General features: G+C 40.1%; 2 protein-coding genes and 1 long non-coding RNA gene across 3 annotated transcripts; 2 read left to right on the top strand and 1 right to left on the bottom strand.

The window, feature by feature from the left end:
- Nucleotides 1–33: 33 nt before the first annotated feature.
- mospd2 (motile sperm domain containing 2) lies at nt 34–13,975 on the top strand. The gene is made up of 15 exons (XM_008328521.3): nt 34–195; nt 289–346; nt 666–821; nt 1,605–1,691; nt 1,891–2,045; nt 3,694–3,754; nt 3,872–3,910; nt 3,995–4,119; nt 4,273–4,446; nt 8,367–8,485; nt 11,843–11,936; nt 12,314–12,410; nt 12,917–13,040; nt 13,113–13,215; nt 13,449–13,975. Exons 1-15 carry the CDS (start codon nt 163–165, stop codon nt 13,599–13,601), a joined length of 1,578 nt encoding a protein of 525 aa, XP_008326743.1. The 5' UTR covers nt 34–162; the 3' UTR covers nt 13,602–13,975.
- Nucleotides 13,976–15,876: 1,901 nt separating this feature from the next.
- On the top strand, nt 15,877–16,911 carry LOC112488328 (uncharacterized). Its single transcript, XR_003052281.1, has 2 exons — nt 15,877–16,075; nt 16,139–16,911. It is a non-coding gene; the product is annotated as an uncharacterized LOC112488328 (long non-coding RNA).
- On the bottom strand, nt 16,325–19,656 carry LOC103392007 (ankyrin repeat and SOCS box protein 9-like). The gene is made up of 7 exons (XM_008328523.3): nt 19,485–19,656; nt 19,276–19,355; nt 18,656–18,763; nt 18,419–18,569; nt 18,149–18,283; nt 17,269–17,460; nt 16,325–17,154 (listed from the first exon to the last, which is right to left on the bottom strand). Exons 1-7 carry the CDS (start codon nt 19,567–19,569, stop codon nt 16,979–16,981), a joined length of 927 nt encoding a protein of 308 aa, XP_008326745.1. The 5' UTR covers nt 19,570–19,656; the 3' UTR covers nt 16,325–16,978.
- Nucleotides 19,657–20,447: the final 791 nt, after the last annotated feature.

Here is a 20,447-nt window from a genome sequence, read left to right on the forward strand (position 1 = left end):
TGAAATAAACAACAGAGCGGATAGGCGGGGCTAGGGTCGGAGCCAAAATGGCCCCTATAAGACGTCAGTTTCTCATTCGACTGTGATTCGTGTGAATGGTCTGTAAGCTAACTTGGCTACTAGTGCAACAAGGAACTGCCAGCAATCCGGGGAGAGTTGAAGATGGCTGAACTTGACCAACAGCAAGCGGAGCAGGTATATATAAAAACAAACCTTTCGTGTATTTTTTTATGTTTAGTTTACACTATTTCGAATGTGTCTGACGCGGAGGAACTCTCTTTTTGACAGGACCTCGAGAAGAAGATCGAGGAAACGAGACTGAGATTCAAGAATGAGTTCCTACAAGGTTAAAGTGTTGTAGTGGATAAAAGCTGAATTTGACTTTCTGATGTGACAGATTAACTGTCCACCGCGAACTGCGACTCGTAGTCCCGTTGAGCTTCATTAGTCCAGATAATTTCCATTAGATTATCAGATGTCCTAATCCATACAATATAAATATTTGACATATTGTGAGAAGTACAGCATGTGTGTTTTGTCGCTGTGGCCTGCGTGTTTTTTTGCAGCGCCTGACAAAAGCAGGGCAGTTATAGAAAGTGAAAGGCTTTGAATGTGAAGGTCATGTGAATCATACCTTTTTCTGATGATGCATCTCATGTTTACAGATTCAACAGATAAATACGATTCCAGAGACGTGGACAGGCTTCAAAAAGACGATGTTTTAGTTGAAGCCTACCTCACATGGAGGCTTTTTGTTGTCAATGATGCCTTGAAAATGATTGATGAAAGTCTGCAGTGGAGGAAAGAATTTGGTGTCAACGGTAAGAATTCAAAAAAGTAAAATAAAGTAAATGATCATTTGTCAGTTGTTTCCTCCAGGGGCAAAACTCCATAAATTGAGAAATTTGATACAATTAAACTGCATATTTACAGTAAAAAAGTAAAAAAAAAAATTAAACTTTTAATAAAACAGTATACTGTACATAGTATACATACAAATAACTGATAACAGTATACTCTACATAGTATACATACAAATAACTGATATCTAGGCTTAAATATAGCTTTAAATGAAATGATGCCAAAAATTGCAATGTGTAATAATACATGTGTAAAGCAATAGTACTTTTAAATGTTATGGATATCCATGTCCAAAGTTTGGAATACAACATCCTGCTTTAACCTAAACAGAAATGTTTACCTTTGTTTATTGAGTTGTTTGTAGACTCGCAGCACACAACACACATCAGTGCGATTGTGCTGCTGCTGCTGTGAGTTGAGTCCAGACAGATGGTCATTGTGTGTTGAACAGCCATGTCTGTATGCACTGACTGAGCCTTAAAACAATCCTCTCTGTTTTTGGTTGTCACTAGAATTAGTCCTGACTTTTAAGAAATAATTTGCATTCATTGAGAAAAATAAAATTTACTTCAAAGCTTTATTATAATATATTTGATTTAATTTTTACAATGCTATCTTTATGTGTTTGAATGACCATTCTTCTAGAATGTAAAATAGCCTAAGTGAAGTGAAATTTGGTTTTAGTCAAATTTAAAGAACAAAGTGAATGATTGTAATGATGTTTTTCTTTTATTTTCCCTCAGATCTTGCCGAGAGCTCCATACCCAGATGGATGTTTGAGACCGGTGCTGTTTTCCTCCATGGCTACGACAAAGAAGGCAACAAGCTCTGTACGTAAATACTTCCATACACACCTACTGTACTTCACACTCTACTGATATGAACTGATTTATCTGTTTAACCAGCAGTTTGGTCTATTCATTGTGTTGAAATATAACCAGACATACACACATCATCAATGAGGTTGTCCTTATTAACAGTCAGATCAATGTTGTTTAAAACTTTGCTTCTATTTCTTTGTGTGTTTAGTTTGGTTTAGAGTCAAGCTACACATTAAAGATGCTAAAACAATCGTGGACAAGAAGAAGTATGTGGCCTTCTGGTTGGAGCGCTATGCAAAGAAGGAGCCTGGCATGCCTCTGACCGTTGTGTTTGACATGTCCGAGTCTGGACTCAGCAATATAGTAAGTCAGTTATTCTGGGTTTGAAGAGTTTTAATAATTTCTGTTAAGACATTACATAAAGCATCTAACACTACGAGTTGAGTCCACTGAGACAAATGTGTTTTATGTATTTAGGCTATGAAAATAAAATTATTAGTAGTAGTATTTATACATTGACATTACATCAGTATCTTTAAAATGTAAAAATTCTGACCATTACATATTTTGTGGCTTCAGTGTACTGTACTGACTGTACTTCAGTGTTCTGTGTTGGAAGGCTGTTCGGTGTCCTCATATGTCTTTCAGTTTGAACTGTGCTCTTTTAGGGACTGACATACCTCAATGGTTTTACACTTAAGAGATTAACCTAGCCTCTTAATCCTGTTGGTCAGTTGGATCGGGCCGTCTAATCCGCAGATTTCTTGTGTCACTGGCATTAGCCGTGTGATGTTCTGTCCCATCAGTGAAAGTATTTCTGGCCAAAATGGCTGTGTTTATGTGTGAATACAGTGATGGGAAGCTTCACCAATCCATATCTGAAATTAGTAGATTAGCAGATTGGAATTTTTAAGCATCTGTCGAGAGGCCTGTTGAACCACAGTAGGAGCTGCAGTATAAAGGAGCTCTCAGTGTGATCTCATTACAGCTCAAGGCTGAGGCTCCTGCATAGCAATGAGGCTTTTTGTCAGTGATGGAAGCAACTGTGGATATAGGGAGTGTTTTCTGTGGATGTGATGATTGTGGGTCTGATGACCATACCTAACATAAGGAAAAAGGGATGAAAACTATCACCAATTGTAGTAATTATCGCAGGGTGGCTTTGTATTTTTTGCGATTAATCATCAGTGTAACAAAAGAAATCTGTAAAAACGAGAAAACAAATATCTGTAAGTACTTGAATGTGTTTAACACCTGTTTTTATTTGGGACTAAACAGAATGATCGAGTTATTTAGATAGAAAAATAAGAACGCTATTACTCAAAACTTAGTTTCTTCAAGACAGTGAAGCCTTTGTCTTCAAAAACTTAACAACTCCTTAGGCTGGTGTGATGCAAGCTAGGGGTCTGACCTTAGGAGCAGCTCCCACAAATGCACACTTGACTGTGATATGCTATTTTAAGCTTGAGGTGTTTTGGTGAAATATTCAAATATGCTATGCATTTTATTCTCCCTATTTATTAAATGGGTTAAAATGTAACTTTTTTATCTTGGTTAATGCCTTTAATTTGACTGTAAAAAAAAAAGCAGAACCTCTGACCTGAATATGTAATGTGTAAATGTATTTTTATTATCTTTGCGGCATGATTAGATTTTCTCTCCTTATCAGGGATCTCGATTATTCTGCTTTGATCAGCAGCCAGCTGTTACTATGGTAAAGGAAGTTAGGGGTTTATAAATCCTCTCAGTTCACATGTATTTCCAGAAAGGTTGTTATCCTGGAGATTAAAGTCGTTTGAATCAGATTGTTTAACAGAGGTCATTAAAGGCAGCATTCAATTCCATTTCAATTCTTAAATCTTCTCTTTTCTTGATGTAAGAATGTTTTAATTGATGAGCTGTTTGAATGTGACAATTTTTTTTTTTAAATGAATAAAGTTGCTACAGTGTAAAGGTAATGATTTCTGACATTTCTATATTTTCACATCTATTTTTTCTTTCTTTATTCTAGGACATGGAGTTTGTAAGATATATCATAAGCTGCTTCCAAGTTTACTATCCAAAGTTTTTGTGTAAGTATTTACGTCCTAAAAGCACAACAGATGAACCTTTATGCAACTAAACTAAGTTTGGCAATTTTGCCAGTTTAACCAATTAAATGTTTTAGTCTTTGTTCATTCTCATTCCAGCCAAAATGATCATGGTGGACATGCCTTGGATCATGAATGGTAGGACTGAGCTTGTCTCCTCCATATTTTAACTTAGAGTCGTAAAAGGCTGGTGGTCTTGACTGTCAATCATGATTTTTGCAGCTGCCTGGAAAATTGTGAAGTCATGGTTGTCCCCGGAGGCCATCAACAAACTGAAGTTTGTGTCTAAGACTGAACTCCTGGGGTTCATCGATGCCGAGTATCTGCCAGCTCACATGGGTGGAGTGGTACGTCCTCATATCCTTTCCTTCAGTCATTGACGTTTGTCAAGGTTTCAATGATTTTACTAACAAATCCCAGCCAGATTTAGCTCTTCCACAGATACGTTACCAATACTGCTAACCAAATAAAATTTTGTTTTCCATTTTTTTGCACTGCAGGACTCCTTTAAATACAGCTACCCACCTCTTCCTGATGATGACTTCCAAACCCCCATCTGTGAAAACGGGCCTATTGTCAGTGAAGATGACACGGAGAGTAAAGAGAGTGAGATGGAGAGCAAAGAAGCCCTGGAGTCCAGTTTCAGCTCTGAGGTTGCAGTGAAGCCCAAGAAGGTAAAAGTTTCATTTCTTTTCTCTATCGTTGCATCAGGCCCCGTTCATTACTAACTTTTTCAGTTAGTTACAATCATTAAAGGAAAAATACTTCAATAACAGAACACACTTGACTGATTGAATTGGAATGTTGTGCCTTTTACTCCTTCCTGTCCTCACTGCATCCGGGTCACGTTGGGACGCCCGACAAAAGGAGATTTCTCCTGACTCTCATCTTGTTTCTTTAAAATTGAGCTTGTGATAACACTGTGTAATCGGTCCCCGGTGGAGAAACGCTGCCCTGGTTTGATAAGCATTAAGCTTTTTGCTTATTGTCTCTGTGAAGGTGACTCCAAATGTCATTGGTTGCAATTAACATCCTGCCAACAGAGTCCACGCAGCACAGCCACCACAGTGTCACTCTTCTCTTCTGTGGCCCCTATATGATCCACATACTGTATCTTGTCAAATCTTTTACTTCAGTCGCTGTGTGCTGCCTCAGACATAGCTGCTGGTGTAGCGCCGTCGCTGAGACACCAGCGAGATTCAGATTCCCAGCACCCACTGCCCTGCGCTCGCTCTGATGTGTCCCTGAATTTCACCAGCTTTGCAGCAACACTGCCACTTAAAGCAAAGATCTTACAGACTAGTCCTCGCTTCATATTCCTTTTTTTTACTATTTGCATAGAAACAGTTGGTAATAAAAAAAAAGAGTCCATATTGTTTTTCCAGAGTCACATCACAGTAAGAGTCCAGTAAATCTGGAATAAACACATGTTATGTGAGGTCTTGTACATTTCTGTCTCATGCTGGAGAGACTTAGCAGTGTTACATCATCTCTCTGGAGCCTCCTGAGCACCGACAAACAACCAGTGCTCCTATTGTTAACAAGCAGCGTATTAGTCATGCACAACAGATTTAAACGTACAAAGGAGGAATGCGCGAGTTGGAAAATTTTTAGCCCAACAATACGGACAAAGAAAAAAAGCCTCTCACTGTGAGATGTAAGCAGAGACTCGCTTCACCACAGTGTGGGTGGACTTGCCCTGAATAGCCCCAGAGAAAAGGTGTGCAGCTTCACATCTGAGAAAAGGAATTAATTTCATCTCCAGCCACTAAACCTTTGTATCAGTGCAGTTCCCTGAGGTGTCGGGCTACGTATCAAAACGTCTGAGTCAGCTCGGCGAAGGAGGAAGAGTTTCTCTGGTCATGAGAAGCTCCAGTTGCCATAAATCCCTGCAGTGAATGTGCACATGTTGTTTAGTGAAGCAAAATTAACTCTAAGCATTTGTAAAATTAGGCCAGAAAATGATTAGGTTTTGAGGTTGGTTTTTTGATGCATTTGACATTTGTGCAGAAAAGTGCTGTTAAAGAAATCGTTTTTCTTTGGAAGGAGAAAAATGTACACAGAAGCATATATGACGTTCACGTATCAGACATCAAAGATACATCTACACCTGGCCTTCATCATTGATGCTGATGATTCCTTAGACTTTGACCAGACTGAACGATCTCTGCAGTTTTTTCTTTGTTTTGTACCATAGTTTTAACCAAAAATAAGTCCAAACAAGACAATATTTTACCACAAAAAATGTTTCTGTTGTTTTGGAGTGAGAACTCAACACATAAACAATATGGAGCAACATTTGGAATGAAAACATAAATAATATAAGTAAAAAAGTATGTTTCAAAAGAGAATTTTTTGGTGGTTTCTCATCTTATTCCAAGCCTAAGGCAGTTCATCTGTGGCCATAAGGTCATGCACATTCAGCAGTGGTTTCTGCTGCTAGCCTTAAACCACAGATATTAACTATAAATAATGACAGACCTCAATTATTTACCTCCTTGTGATGAGACGGACCGTTCTCATCTCTACCTGCATAGCACAAGCCTTTGGTTGATGCTAATGTTCAGTTGTGTCTTAAACAGTTTCCCAGTCCACATTTCATTAGTCCTTTTGTCTGATTAAAAAAAAGTTCAAGTCACTTCTCGAACAATAGACGGTAGTTGATATAATACACATCAAGTTGTTTTGAAAACTTTTGCATTTTGTGTAACTGTTGTCTGAAATACAGTGATATGGAGAAACTGTGCAAACTTTATGCCTATACAAACTTGTGTAAAACTCAGAGTTCTGCCTCTGATCCGACCCATGTTCTCTGAGAGACAACAGACTCCCCGCCGCCGTCGCCGCCGCCGCCGCTCATCTCCGCCTGAATTCGTCTGGATTCCAGGCAGCGCTGAGCTGAAAATGTGATGGCTCCTGAAAGCTAATTGCCTTTCTCTCTGTTTTGAAACAAGGGCTGGAGGTGTTGAGGCAGTGTAGGATCTCACCCACACAAGGATCTGTGTGTCTGGAAGATTTCTTCTGCAGGCTGAAAAGGAAGGTGCACTCACTGCTCTAAAACTTTTATTTGTGAGTGCACCTCCCTCACAGTCGACGGACGAGCTTCACCAGCCCTTTGACATTTCTCATTCCGTGACGTGGATTCACACATTTTTAAGTTTTACCCTCGAGAGCGACTCACTTTTAACGACGACTCCAAAATTCCAGTTACTGAGCTAACTGATAGAAGTAGACTCCTTTTTTTGCTTGTTGATCCAAATGACTGAAACACTTCCATTATTGTCCCAGCTGAGAGACATCACCGCTGCTGCTCATTAACATTTTATAATTGTCTTCTAACCTCTCATTATGAGATTTTTAACCTCTTATTATAAGAACCAAAGTAATTACTGTAGTATTACAGTAGGCCTAAGCACTAAACCATACCTGCCCCTGAGGCATGTATTTTAACAGAAGCCCTTTGTGCCTTTTCTACTAACATTGTTCTTTGTGCCCTTTTTTTGAGTAACTATAACATTCTCAAGATTTCACTTAATTCTTTACATTGTAATGAGTTTGGTTTTTGTTTTGTCCTTGCATTTCACATTTTACACAATGTGTAGAAATCAGTTAGTGTTCACTAATCAAAGTTTACAATTTTCACTTGTATTTTATTATGTCCTCATTAATTTCATGTACCCGATTGTGTTTTTTTGTTTTTGTTAATCCATAATGGAATCATGTGGAAATTTTGTAGCAACGTAGATCCAATGATGGTATTATTCAAACATTTCTTTTAATTTTTTTTAATCCTTATATTTCACTTCATTTAATTATTTTACTCACATTGTTGCCTTAATTGTTTTTAATTTTGCTCTTATCAATGAAAGAAATAAATAGACATTAATTCGAAGTCTGTTTTCTCTTTACAACTTTATTGTGGCCGTTACATAACACTGAGCTGCCCCGGCCCTCCTCTCTTTCTCACCCCTGTCCCAGTCATAAAGGCTGCCCTTCCATATAAAGTCCATGCATTTTGCTCTGTTCTGACCTTCAACCACCGCCTCTAATATGTACTTGGCCCCCGGCCACACTGAAAGCATCCATTTCCTCATGTTTATCCAATCACGTCCAAGGTTTTCACACATTTCTCAATATCTGGTCTCTCATAAGACATGTGACTCTGTTGTCTTTTGATGATTTGGGCCAAAGTTTTGGAAGTCGTGCTGATGACAGGGTTTCATCATGACTTTTGTCCCAGTTGAGCGACTTACTATTGCGATTTTCACCTCGAGGGTCACAAGTTTACTGTTTTCTTTTGTTCAGCATTCTCAAGAGGACACGCTGTCTCTTTTAAAGAGTAATCATGTGGCGTTTTGCAGACCACTCCACAGGCGAAGGAAGATCTCGTTTCCTGTAACGTTTAATCATTCCATCAGATAAACCACTCATTAATCACTGCCGATGACGGGGGAAACCTCATTAAATGATAGCCTTCTCTTTATTAGGGGCAAGGGTCGAGTGTTTTCACCGAAGCACTTAGATAAAGGTCATGTGATGACACTGTTGGTATTCAGAGAGGCCGCTTCTAATGTAGCAGCCTTTGTCGTTTCAGGTCAATTTCCTGGAAGATGGTTTGAAGGCAGAGGAGAATGACAAAGGAGACATGAGCGCTAGGACTAAAGGAGCCAAGAAACCACTGACCACCTTTAAGGGCTCCTTGTTGGATGTGAGGTAGGTCACCCTGCCCACATCTCTGCGTGTTGTCATGTACACATCTGCATTCACCTGAAATGTCCTTGAAAGTGGGAAAATGAGGGTCACTCAACGTCAAAACTTTCAGTTCAACCAAACTATTTTCTCTACGTATATTAGCTCTAAGCACTTCTTCTGGGGAATGTCTTTTCCATCCGGTCACGACCTGCCTCTTATCTTTGGACTGAAATTGAGTTTCTTGGTTCATTTCATTTTCCTTTTCCTTTATTTAACCAGATAAAACCCCAGTGAGATTAAGATCTCCTTCAGGAGGTCAAGAGGTCAGCAGCAAATGGCCTGACAACTAACAATCTGTCCATTATCTACCTCCTATTCCTTAGATGATCATAAATAGTTCACAATATCAGTGAGAATATGTTGCTGTTTCACAAAGTAATGAAGATATTATATCAAACAATCACATGAGTCAGAGCTCCGGTGATTTTCACAGGTTTCCAATCGAGTTTGATCAAAACATTCTGACAAACGTATTACTGTAACTGTTGAGGAACATATAAACATACATGTACAAACTGTATGATAACATTATACAACAGCTGTCAGAGAACTTTTTGACTGTGTATGCCCACATGTTGAACGCTTGTTACCCAGAGGAATTAAACAGCTCATAAATGAACCACAAATGTTACCACCTCAAAGTACCAAAATGTACCTGCGTAACATCAGCAGAATACCAGTCCAAAAATGCTTGACTTAATTAAAGACAATAGAGATACCAGGAGGACAAAGATGTCACAAAACTGTAAATAAACAAACAAATATTGTTTATTTACAGTAGGAACCTGAGTTTACACCAGAGGCAGCGTTTCAGGAAAAAAAAACCCAAAGGAAATCCCATGAACATTCCGGCAGTTTTTTTTGTGTGTAGCTGACACCAAAGAGCTTGCTCCGGTCCTGCCCTGCCTCTGACTTCACTCTGACTAACTGTACAGTAAATGAACACAAGTTTAAAAACATGGAAGGCCTGTGTACATGGGAACATTTTTAATTGCCTTGTACACATTGATTAGAATGTCCTTACCGTGTACAGGCTTAAAGCCCAAAGTCAGTATTGATGTGTTTGTCCCTTTATAGCTGGATCGATCCAGTCACACGTGGACAATAATTGAGGATGCCTCCGATCAATTGTTCATTAGGTAGAAATGAGCTGCTGGTGTTCGTTTTTAATGGCTGCCCAGCAGAACCGCACAGTGATCAACATCAACACCAGTGTAAATGTACTGCAGTATCAGTACTGTATATACTTAGACACAGCGTGCGGTTCCTCTGCATTTTAATGAATAAAGTCCAATGTCTGAACGGCGTTCAGGCTTTGATGTAAGGATTCTGACACTTCTGGGCTGTGAACAGTACCGATAAACAGATTTAAATGAGCCTTAAATGCAGTTATGTCTCCGAGCTGCGTTGGCCTTAATACCAGACTGGGGGCTTTAAAGGGAGTGGGGGTGGGGGGGACTTTGATGTTGTGGTTGCCAGAGGTTTCCAGAGCCAAGAAATTGTCACTGAGCTCCAGTCAGAGCTTTGACTGCACAGCTCTTAAGCAGGAGAAAGAAGACATAAGGACAAGGGGGAAGAAAAAACTCAGTCTTTGTTTATCCATGAAGTGTAACGAAAGTGCACAACAAAAGCTTTGAAATGTACAAGGCAGTTAGTGTAAGTCTACGGTGTTTACTAAAACAGAATGCATTAAATCGCACATTATTCATACCCCAAGATAATCAGAATGAATACACTTCAACAACAAACCGCAAAACAAGGTCTTTGAAAATCTAATAATCCGTGTTTATTGTTTTGATATTCTTTAATAATAGTGGCTGTTATTTCCTGATTAATCTATTGTAGATAAAACTCCTAGCCTTAGCTCACAGTCACTGATCATTACTGAACTATGATGGGACTGTGAGCACTGGACAAACAAAAAAATGGACCTCCTTTAGCATGTATTTGTTGGTCTGGTCACTTATTGTGACTTATTAGAACATGTAACATTTCCTACTTACACTTTATTCATTGAATAACATAATAAAAGAATTCCCATTCAACATTTAAATTTAAAAAGACAAAAGTAAAGAGGAGACCCTTCATTGTTGCTAACTAGCATTAGCCGCCTGGTAGCAAGCTTTAGCCGCGCACTAAGTGCCTTGTTGTCTTTGACCTGGGAATAGCACATCTAAATAGTGTCCACTGTGTCTCCTAAAAGATCAATAAATAAAACTGCAGAGACTTGCACTCAGGTGTAAATTGTAAATTATTGTACATATGATGAATCGCTGGCTGTAAAACAAGTTGCTAACAGCTAGCGTGCCAGCAGGAAGAAGCCTTATAAAGAGGAACATCATTTAAATATTGCACTGAATTTTGTAAACTGGGACAACTAATGGGGGCTTAGTGTTCAGTTTACGTTAACTGATTTAGTCCTAATTTAACTTTTATTTGCATGATAGCGCACAGACTGTTACTGCTACTACACACACACACACACACACACACAAGTTTGTTCGTCTTGCCAGTGGTTGTTTAAACAAACATTTGCTCCAAAAGAGAGGTTTTTTTTAAAATATCCTGTTAAACAGGTTTTTTTTAAATCATGTCTCTATCAGATGAGTTATTTTTCAATCTTCTCTTCATATAGACAAGAATCAGTGAATACAAATAAAGTTTTTTTCCATCTTCTGTGACAGAATGGGTGAATGTTCATTTAAACAAAGCCAACGCTAAAACTGTTAAATTCCATTTTAGTCCCTAGCTGAGCCGATGTGTTTAACTACAGCCTTAGGTCAATAAGCAATGTGTTCAGCAGTAATCTGCTAACCACAGTGCTCGACTGTATGTTGACTCTGCTGAGAGCCATCAACAAGGCTCTGATCATTAAAACACCTCAATGTCTTTGGGTTTTAAAAGTTTGCCATACTTTCTCTTTCATTTAAAATGCAGAAGAAAAAAACTGCTAAATAATTTAATTTCATCTTCTGAGCCACCACCTAGATAATTAGACCTCGTCGTGGATCTGTGCAAACACGGCTAAAAGACGAGCGTTTCAGCTGCAGATGCTACAAATTCTGAATAACAGCCTCTGGCTGTGACTTTGCTGAGTTCAGGTGATGTTCAGAAGGAAAAGCAACAGGCCACAGCAGGTCCATTTATATGTAATAAGTAATGTGTAAAACAAACTGCCAAGAGTGGAAATTGAGAAGTGGAAACACTCGTGTGCATCATGAACTCGTATCTGTCCCAGATTGACTCTCAAACTGGAAATTTCAATAACATATTCAAGGACTGCCCCAACGTTGTTGTTTTTATTTTTCCTTCACGCAGCCCTGCAGAGGAGCTCCGCTTTGGCTCCGGAGAGAACGAGAAGAAGTGTCTCATCATTCTGAGCAATGTGACCAAAAATAAAGTGGCCTTTAAGGTAAGTCGACTGGACGATGGCTGAACTAATTAGCCACAATTTGACCTGAATGTATCATTATTATATTCTTAAATCAGGTTTACTAGTTGGTGAGTGGATCCATCTTTGTTCATTTTGTATTATACCTCAAACTTTTGTCATTTTTTTTAGCTGTACCACAAAGGGAAATTATTTCTTTGCATTCAACCTATTGCAAAAACACTGTGATTCACATGAGGCTGGGTTTCAAACCGGTCATCCTCTAACCCTACTGGTCATCAGAGGATCCACCAGACCACAGGCTGTTCTCGTGGTCATGATTTTGTTTGTGCTTCAGACCAGTTTGACTCATGAAATTACCAATGTTGTGGTGATCATGAACCTAATGTGTCCCACAGGTGCGGACCACAGCACCAGAGAAGTACAGGGTGAAGCCCAGTAGCAGCTGCTGTGAACCAGGAGCTCCGGTAGAAATTGTGGTGTCTCTTCATGGAGGTACTTGACTTTGACTTTTAATGAACTCATATTATCCCGTCCGTTGGCATCCAAAACAGGGACGACCAAAAGATCCATCGATCGGAATCGACCAGTGGATCACAAATGTAGTACAGATAGATCAATTCAAGGTAGTACTTTGGTAGTGTAAGGTAGAAGGTAGTACTTTGAGTAGAATCTTTAGGAACCTGGGTTTTTGAAGCAGTAAAATTTAGGCTGAAGGTTATTTTGTGTTTCACATTTCTCTGAAGAATCCGCACCTCTCTCCTGAGGGGTTCTATTTGTAACTTTTATGCTGTGCTGTGTCTTTTTAACACACACTCTTTTTCTTCTATCAGTTGCCTTGGGTTTGTTTTTGGTTTTAAAAACACTTTTTGTTTTCATATTCCTTAGAAAAAGAAACTTTATCTTTTCTCTTTATGTGCTGTTTTTAAAACAACCCCTTTAAAAAAAGAGAGACTGTTTCTGTCAAAATGCTGTGTCTGAATGTTGATGGTTTCGTGCAGGATCTCAGGCCTCGCCACAGGACAGGTTTTTAGTCATGGCTGCAGAGATGGAGAACCCTGGATCAACACAGGAACTGGCACAGTTCTGGAAAGAAGTACCGAAAGCCAAGATCATGGAACACAGGTACAAATACTGCAACCATACCAAGTTTTTTAGTGAACTTAGAAATTTAAAGACGTTTCATGTTCCCCACAGGTTGCGTTGCCATGTTCTACAGAGCGTTAAAACCACAGTGAGTCCTCTCAGGGACAGCCTTATAGAATCGGGGAGCAGCGGTCAGCTGGACTTGGAGACCATGGTGAGAAACAGATATTTTCTGTCATGTTTGATTGAAGCCGCTGCAGCCGTTTCCGTCGGTCTCCAGTTTTTATGCAAAGCTAAACTGCCTGCCCTCCGGCTTACTCGTTTAAGTGACTCATTTGCCTAAATCCCAAGCTGGATCCTAATTTTGGGTGTTTGTTTATCTAAGTCTTCCCTGTGACATCATTTGCCTGACCGTTTCCTGTTTGTTTGCCTTTCTTTCTCAACCAGATTAGACAAATGATGGCCTGCAACTCGAGGCTGGAGCAGAGGCTGAACTCGTCTCTGTGGCTGCAGAAGGTTCTCACCGCCCTGGTGCTGGTCCTCATGACCCTCAACCTGTTGTGTGTCTACCTGGTGTACTCAGCTCAGCGGACTTGTTGACCCGCCGTCGCTCACCCCCCGCCTGCATCGGTCGACCCCAGGCAAGCAGATGCCTCCCTGTGACGCCTCAGCCGACCACAAGAGGGATGGCGGCCATGCTCACCATCCTGCCCCGCCCTGTCCTCCCCCAGGAGGCTGCCCTCGCTGACATTAGGGACGCGTCAGTGTTTGTAGAGTTTTATATGAAGGGATTGTATTTATCTCTGTACAAGCGCTCGAAGGATTCTGTACCAGAGACTCTTTTATCACTGTACAGCAGAGACCTGTATTTATTGCAACATTCAGGAACAAGTAGTTATTTTTGTGATCAACATGTGCAATTTTTTTAATATAATATAAATCTACCAAATATTAAATAAACATTTCTTACATTATTTGCTGTATTTTTCTTTCTCCCGGTGCGGTAAAGACTAGTTATTACTAGTAATTGTTATCCAAACACCGTCTCCAACTTCAGACGTAGCTGTTACTTGTCATGCATTTGCACTCTTAATTAACCCTCATTAGTACAGCGGTGTCTAATCAAAAACGCAGACGTCATACGCGACCCGACTGAAGTTCAGGTCAAGAAGCCTCATGAGATTCTCCGTCTCCAACATCTTCTCCAACTGTTTTAATTACTCTGATTCTCGTAAACTAAAAATACCAAAGCAATTACTGCTGAGTACAGAGAGATGCCACGGCCCACTTGTAGCTTAGTGGGAGCGGCGGTATCTATAACAAGATCCAGACTCACAGCAATCAAGGCTGGAGCGGCCACACAAGGAAAGATTAGAAGTTTTCCTGATGGAGGTGTGCACGGAGGGGTTAGCCTGAGACGGGAACATCGGCAGCTTGTTTATCAGTGCGATGTTTCAAAGTCGAACGATCACAGAAAGATTCCTAATGGTGGAGGTTCTCTGTTAGAAATTAGAATTGAATGAAAAAGTACAGATATAGTAGAATATGCCATAAGTATGTCATAGGATATAAGTTATATGATATAAGATAAGAGATAAGATATCACATATCACATGCATATAAGTGAGGACACCCCGTCCTTGTGCCAGGTGTTAAATAAAGGTCAAATAATAAATAACAAACGTTCACACAAGTGCTTCGTATAAACACTCAGGCATTTACAGCATTTAGCTGGTGAGTGTTGAACTGTGTGAAAACAGTATGGGGGGCTAATGGAGCGCTTCCCTCCAGAGAGTCGAGTAAAAGCTCACTGGTATCGCACATTAGTGGATGCGTCGCAGAGCAACACCAACCCCCGGCTGAACCCTTCACCGCCACTCAACGGAGCCGAGGCAGAACGCCACCATCAGGCTGAGCTAGTAGGAAACAGTTTGAGCCGTCACGTGAGTTGTCATTTCCTGACACACTTGTCTTTCGGTCCATTGTCTGCCAGTCACTAATTACATCCAGAGCGTCTTCTTCCTTCTTCCAGTTCAAATCTCCTCCTCTCTATTGATTTAACAATACAAACCAGTGGCAATCGAAGCACAGCTCGATGTGGCGGCCGCCCCTCCGGCCCTCGTGCAGAGTTCGAGGGGACAGTGATTTAGTTGGAGTGGCAAATTGGGTCGGGGGGTCGGATCGATGGAGAGGTAATAAGTGGTGCGTTTAATAAGGTGCGTGTGAGCTCAAGTGGGCAACTGGTTGACATTGGAGGACGAGTTAAGTCAAATGAATTGTATCTGTACAGACCATGTTTACAAAAAAATTGGAAAATATAAAATGAACTTAAAATTAAGAATGTATTGAGTGAATATCATATTTTATTTTGTATTAACAGGCTAAAGTAGAGCATGATGTGTTCTACATTTGTTAATTAACACCAAAAGAGCTGCGGTCTCTTTTAACAGGAAGTAGTCCCCGGCGGATCCAGACTCAGAGTGTGCAGCAGTGCTTCAGCCCGGATGCTGTGGTTCACAGTGAATTGTCTGACAGTGATATTCTCTTCTCTTTTCTTGAATTGAGTCACAACGGCAGCAGAGCATTAACAGTACCGGAATCAACACAGCTCGGAATTCAACGGTACCTTTGATTAACATTAGTTACTGGTAACTGGTACTGGTAACATTGTGCCCAATATTACCTTATTGGGCCAAATATTTGGTTCTCAAACTATGGTTAATGTACAGTACCTTTGATTAACATAAGTTACTGGTAACTGGTAACTGGTAACATTGTGCCCAATATTGCCTTATTGGGCCAAATCTTTGGTTCTCAAACTATGGTTAATGTACCAGTGATGATACTTGGGCTCCCTCTAGTGGTTCGTGGGCGAATTAGATTCTTATAGTCTAATTTTGTTCTTCTTATGTACTTAGTCCAAGCTTGTGCAACTGTACCTAAATATACAATTGGTACTAAGAGAGGTCGGGGTGTGTGCAAAAACAAATATTTTTGAAGTACTAGTAGTTTATTTTTGTCAAAAAATAAAAGTTACAATAGAATTTAAAGGACAATCCCTGAAATAAAACAAGGTTTTCTTTGTTTTGTTTTTTCTCTCTTACAATAGAATTTAAAGGACAAGCCCTGAAATAAAGGTTTTCTTTGTTTTGTTTTTTCTCTAATCTGAACAGATGAGTCTAAACAGACTCTGTCGTCAGCAGCAGAACATTCACCTCCTCCTCACTTTTTCAGAGGTGACAAAACTGCGTGGAAATGAGAAGCTAACGAGCGCCTGATCCTCTTTTTCACACATCTGCATCTGTGAAGCTTCACGTGTTCTAGTTTTCATTTCCACTTGAATCCTGTGTTCCTCGTTCTTATTATTTCATTTTCCTTTGTTGTGCTTGATTTTAAAAATATACTGCAGACTCTGGGGAAGCCACGAGATTTTTCTTATTTATTTATTTATTTTGTCTTGCTGCGTATCTTGTTATATCCTGTGCACGACCACAAACACAATGAACTCTTTTTTGTTTTGTTGTACTGCTGTATTTCAAAAGGCACAGTGTTCACATAATGTTCTTGAGGTAAAATTAGAAGCAGACTGATTAGGACTGCTATTGCTTATCCCACCTTAAAAAGAGGAAAAAAACATGAACTGAAAGAGAACAAAAGGAGAAGTTCAAGTTTTGTCTTTTCAGCAGCTGGAACTCTGTGTCTGCACAAAATGCTGCATCACAGATTTTGGTTGTCTGGTCACAGGTTTTATAAAAGTATAAAAATGCAACTATGTTGTAGTGAAATATATATATATGTATATATTTACAGCATTATCCACAGAAAAACTGTGCAATACTTTTTACCCACTGCATTAATTATCTCTTTATCCTATTCACGATTAAATCTTGTCCAAAAAAAAAAAAAAAAATCACAAAGTAGAATCACCCTCAACTGTGAAGAGGTTAGTACAAGTACAAGTCTGCCCCCTGGGGGTGTCAAAGTGAATTGCTAAACGTTCTTCCGTGCGTCTCATCTCCCCAGGGCTGTGATTGGTAGAGGAGATACACTTGCAGTTCTGTGGGCAGATGAAGGTCATATATTCCAGCCAGCCTTTGTTTGCCCACAGCCTTCCTGACGCTCAGTCTGCACAGCTGCATCAGGGGTGACACTCCTGGGGCAAGTGTCAGAGGAGCAGCGGGGAGCCGTGACAGAGAGATGTTTGGATTGTTAGCCACTGGCACCGGCCCAATACAAAGATGATGCTGTTATTTTTTTCACTGAATACCTCCTGCTTGTCTGAGGAGCTTCTCTGCCAGGCTGTGAGGAGGTGCCAGATCCAGTGGCTTCTTGCCCTCCTGGTTTCTGAGGGAGCGATCTGCCCCGTGGTCGAGCAGGAGAGACAGCAGCTCTGGGTTGGACAGACGTGCAGCAATGTGCAGAGGCAATTCTCCAGACACACTGTGGTTCACGCTTGCACCTGAAGGAGAGAAAGGACCAAAGAGGCGTGACGTCCTCACATCACCTAAGTGCTGAACATCGCAACTTAGCATTTGAGAAGTGGTTACAATAAAATGTGATGCTAAAAAGTTAGGTACGATATTTGGCACTTTTGAAAGTTTTAGATTTTAGACTCTCCATCTGAAGAACACACCAGAAAATATATATATTTTTAAAATCAAATTGTGAACAGATGGTTTGTGAAAAGTTGGGTTACAGTTAGTAATAAACTTTTAACAATTTAACCATTGAGGAAATGCTTTACAAAAACAAGTATAAAAATGGAAAAGGAAATAAAAATATATAAAATAAATTATATTCATGAAACTCCCCAAAAGTATGAAAAAAAGCTACTTTTATCTCTTGTTTTGATGGAAAAACTGACTCTGTTGGTTTCCTCCACAGGGAGTTCCCAACTCTCGGAGCTCTGACTTCAAAAGCTGTTTGTTTTCAGCCTGTGGAACTGTTAAAATAGTCCATCACATGACTTCAATGAAAAAATGGCTTGAAAGGATTTGTAAAAAAGTAAAAAAAAAGAAAAAAAAGTAAAAAAAAACACAAAAAAAAACACCTGATCTACCAAATTCTAGATATGGTGAGAATTGAATAGGTCTGAGAACGGATCCCTGAGGGACACACATGCTAGAGCGTCGAAAGAACCTCCTCACCGAGTTGGAGCAGTTTCTTGGCTGTACTCAGGCTCTGATTGGAGCATGCAACATTTAGGGGTGAACCTGATTGGTCGGAGTGCTGATCCACATCTGCACCAAACTGCACCAGAGCCTCAATGCACTCTGGGTGACCTGGATGGGTTTAACAGAGTAGAAACAATACACTAGATGTGTGTATTTGTAATTCCAGAAAGAAACTTTTCTGCACATGTTATTTTGGGCTTCCATTATGTGTGTGTGAATACACACATGGGCGTGACCCTTCACCTTTGGCTGCAGCACAGTGGATTGGAGACGGAGACTGCCCGCTCCCTACAGGACTCGCTCCGTGATGAAGCAGTAACGACACACAAGTCACATGACCTCGGGCGCACGCCTCCGTCAGAGGGGTTTGTCCATGCACCGTGGAACTGTTGACCTTATATAGGACAAATGGGTGATTCTTTAGATTATCTTAAAGGTTAGTCACAAGGAGGACAGAAGATAAAAACGTTTTTCACTGACATTTGCCCCGTTTTCTATTAAGAGTTTGGCACAGGCCGCGTGTCCCTTCACACATGCTCCATGTAGAGGAGAGACCTGGTCCAGAGTGTTCAGGTTCACACATTTACCCTGAGAACAAAAACATGTATATTTGTGTCACTTCAGGCTGCAGTTCAATCCACAACCTACAGGGTGTCACATTAGACTTGGTCAGTTATTTACCTGTAGGAATGAATGAATGACACCTTGGTCCTGAGCTCACACTGAGTGAACTTTAACTAACGTGTTTTATATATTTGGCTAAATTGAATTATTCTTGTCTGAATTACCAATTTGACTTGAACATTTCAAGCTGAATGTTGTGGTAATTTAAAAAAAATGTTGTTATCGTTTTTAATACACATTTACTTGACTTCACATTTTTGGCCAATTTTGAACTATACACCCACACACACCGAGATATATAGTGTATTCTAACCTGTACCTTGAACCTATAAGAGTTAGCATTTAACCTATAGCTGTTTTTGCTATATATCACATGATTTATTTTCATATTTGAATTTACAAAAAATAAGCTTTTAAGTATCCCCTAATGTCATGAAGCACTTTTTTTTAGAAAGTACCAAATTCCAAATGTCCACCTTAGTGATGAGCTTCTGCAAAGCCAGGACCCGACCATTAAAAGCAGCATCGTGAACTGGAGACCAGTCCGACTCCACATCTACGTTCAAAAACACAGACACAACATTCTTCTCCTCATTTGTGCACTTTCAGACCTTCAACAATAATGATCAGAGCGACAAATACACTCCAGCTGTGAGAGTGACTTCCTGCTGCCAGCTGCACTCACCACTCATGAGAGGGTTGGAGAAAAACACTGGAGCTCCACTCTGACATGTAGTGTCGTGTCCAGTCTCTGCGTGTCCAGAAGACATTGCTGTGTCTCTGCACTCGTCCAAAAGTTCCTTTATCCTTCCTTTGTCTCGCCTGATGGGCTTTTTGGATAGGAGGCTGACGTTTGCCGAGCTAGGAGGATGTGGATAGGAGGCTGACGTTTGCCGAGCTCTCGACTTAAAGCTCATCTGAATTATGTTTGGTTCTCATCTGTTTTCACTGTGGCAAGACCTGGTGCTGTGATGTCATTTCCTGTCACGCAAAGTATTTGCCTTGCAGGAAGAAGGCTGGTACAAAGTATTAGTTGTGTCTCAGCAAGGGCAGCCTGTCAGGCAGGTCTGTAACATGAGACAGAGTGTGTGCACACCCCCTCTGCTCCAGGGGGAGAGAGAAGAGGTGATGGGGGAGGACGGGTGTTGAAGTTTTCATACTGAGAAATAATTAAACCAACACAACAACACTGTTGTTTTACCATCATGTCAAAGGTTAGGAAGGTTCTGGAATATGTTTAATTTGGTAAACATTTGAAGGACATAGTAGTACTTCACTTAAATGTGTTATAAAAGCAGAATGCCATGTTGTTACATGTATTCATGACTTTTGTCGCAGAGGAATGATCATTTAGCTTTAGCTGCGTCTTTTGGTTCTGATCTACAGATAAATCTCATCTCAATTTTCTAATAATAAACAATATTATTATAATGTGTCCATTATTATTATAATGGACACAATTCAAGACTTAAAAGGAAACGAACATACTACACCAGCAGAGGGCAGCAACAGAGAGAAGATACTAAAACAGAGACTCCAACACCAAACCTCCCTCAGCCTGGTGTTAAATGGTCACCAGTACGAAAAACATCTGTTACATAAACAAACTCATTGGAGTAAAATGCATGAAGTCATTTCTTCATAAACC

The sequence above is a fragment of the Cynoglossus semilaevis genome, chromosome 16, assembly GCF_000523025.1.
Source record: "Cynoglossus semilaevis isolate Cse_v1.0 chromosome 16, Cse_v1.0, whole genome shotgun sequence".
Lineage (NCBI taxonomy): Eukaryota > Metazoa > Chordata > Actinopteri > Pleuronectiformes > Cynoglossidae > Cynoglossus > Cynoglossus semilaevis.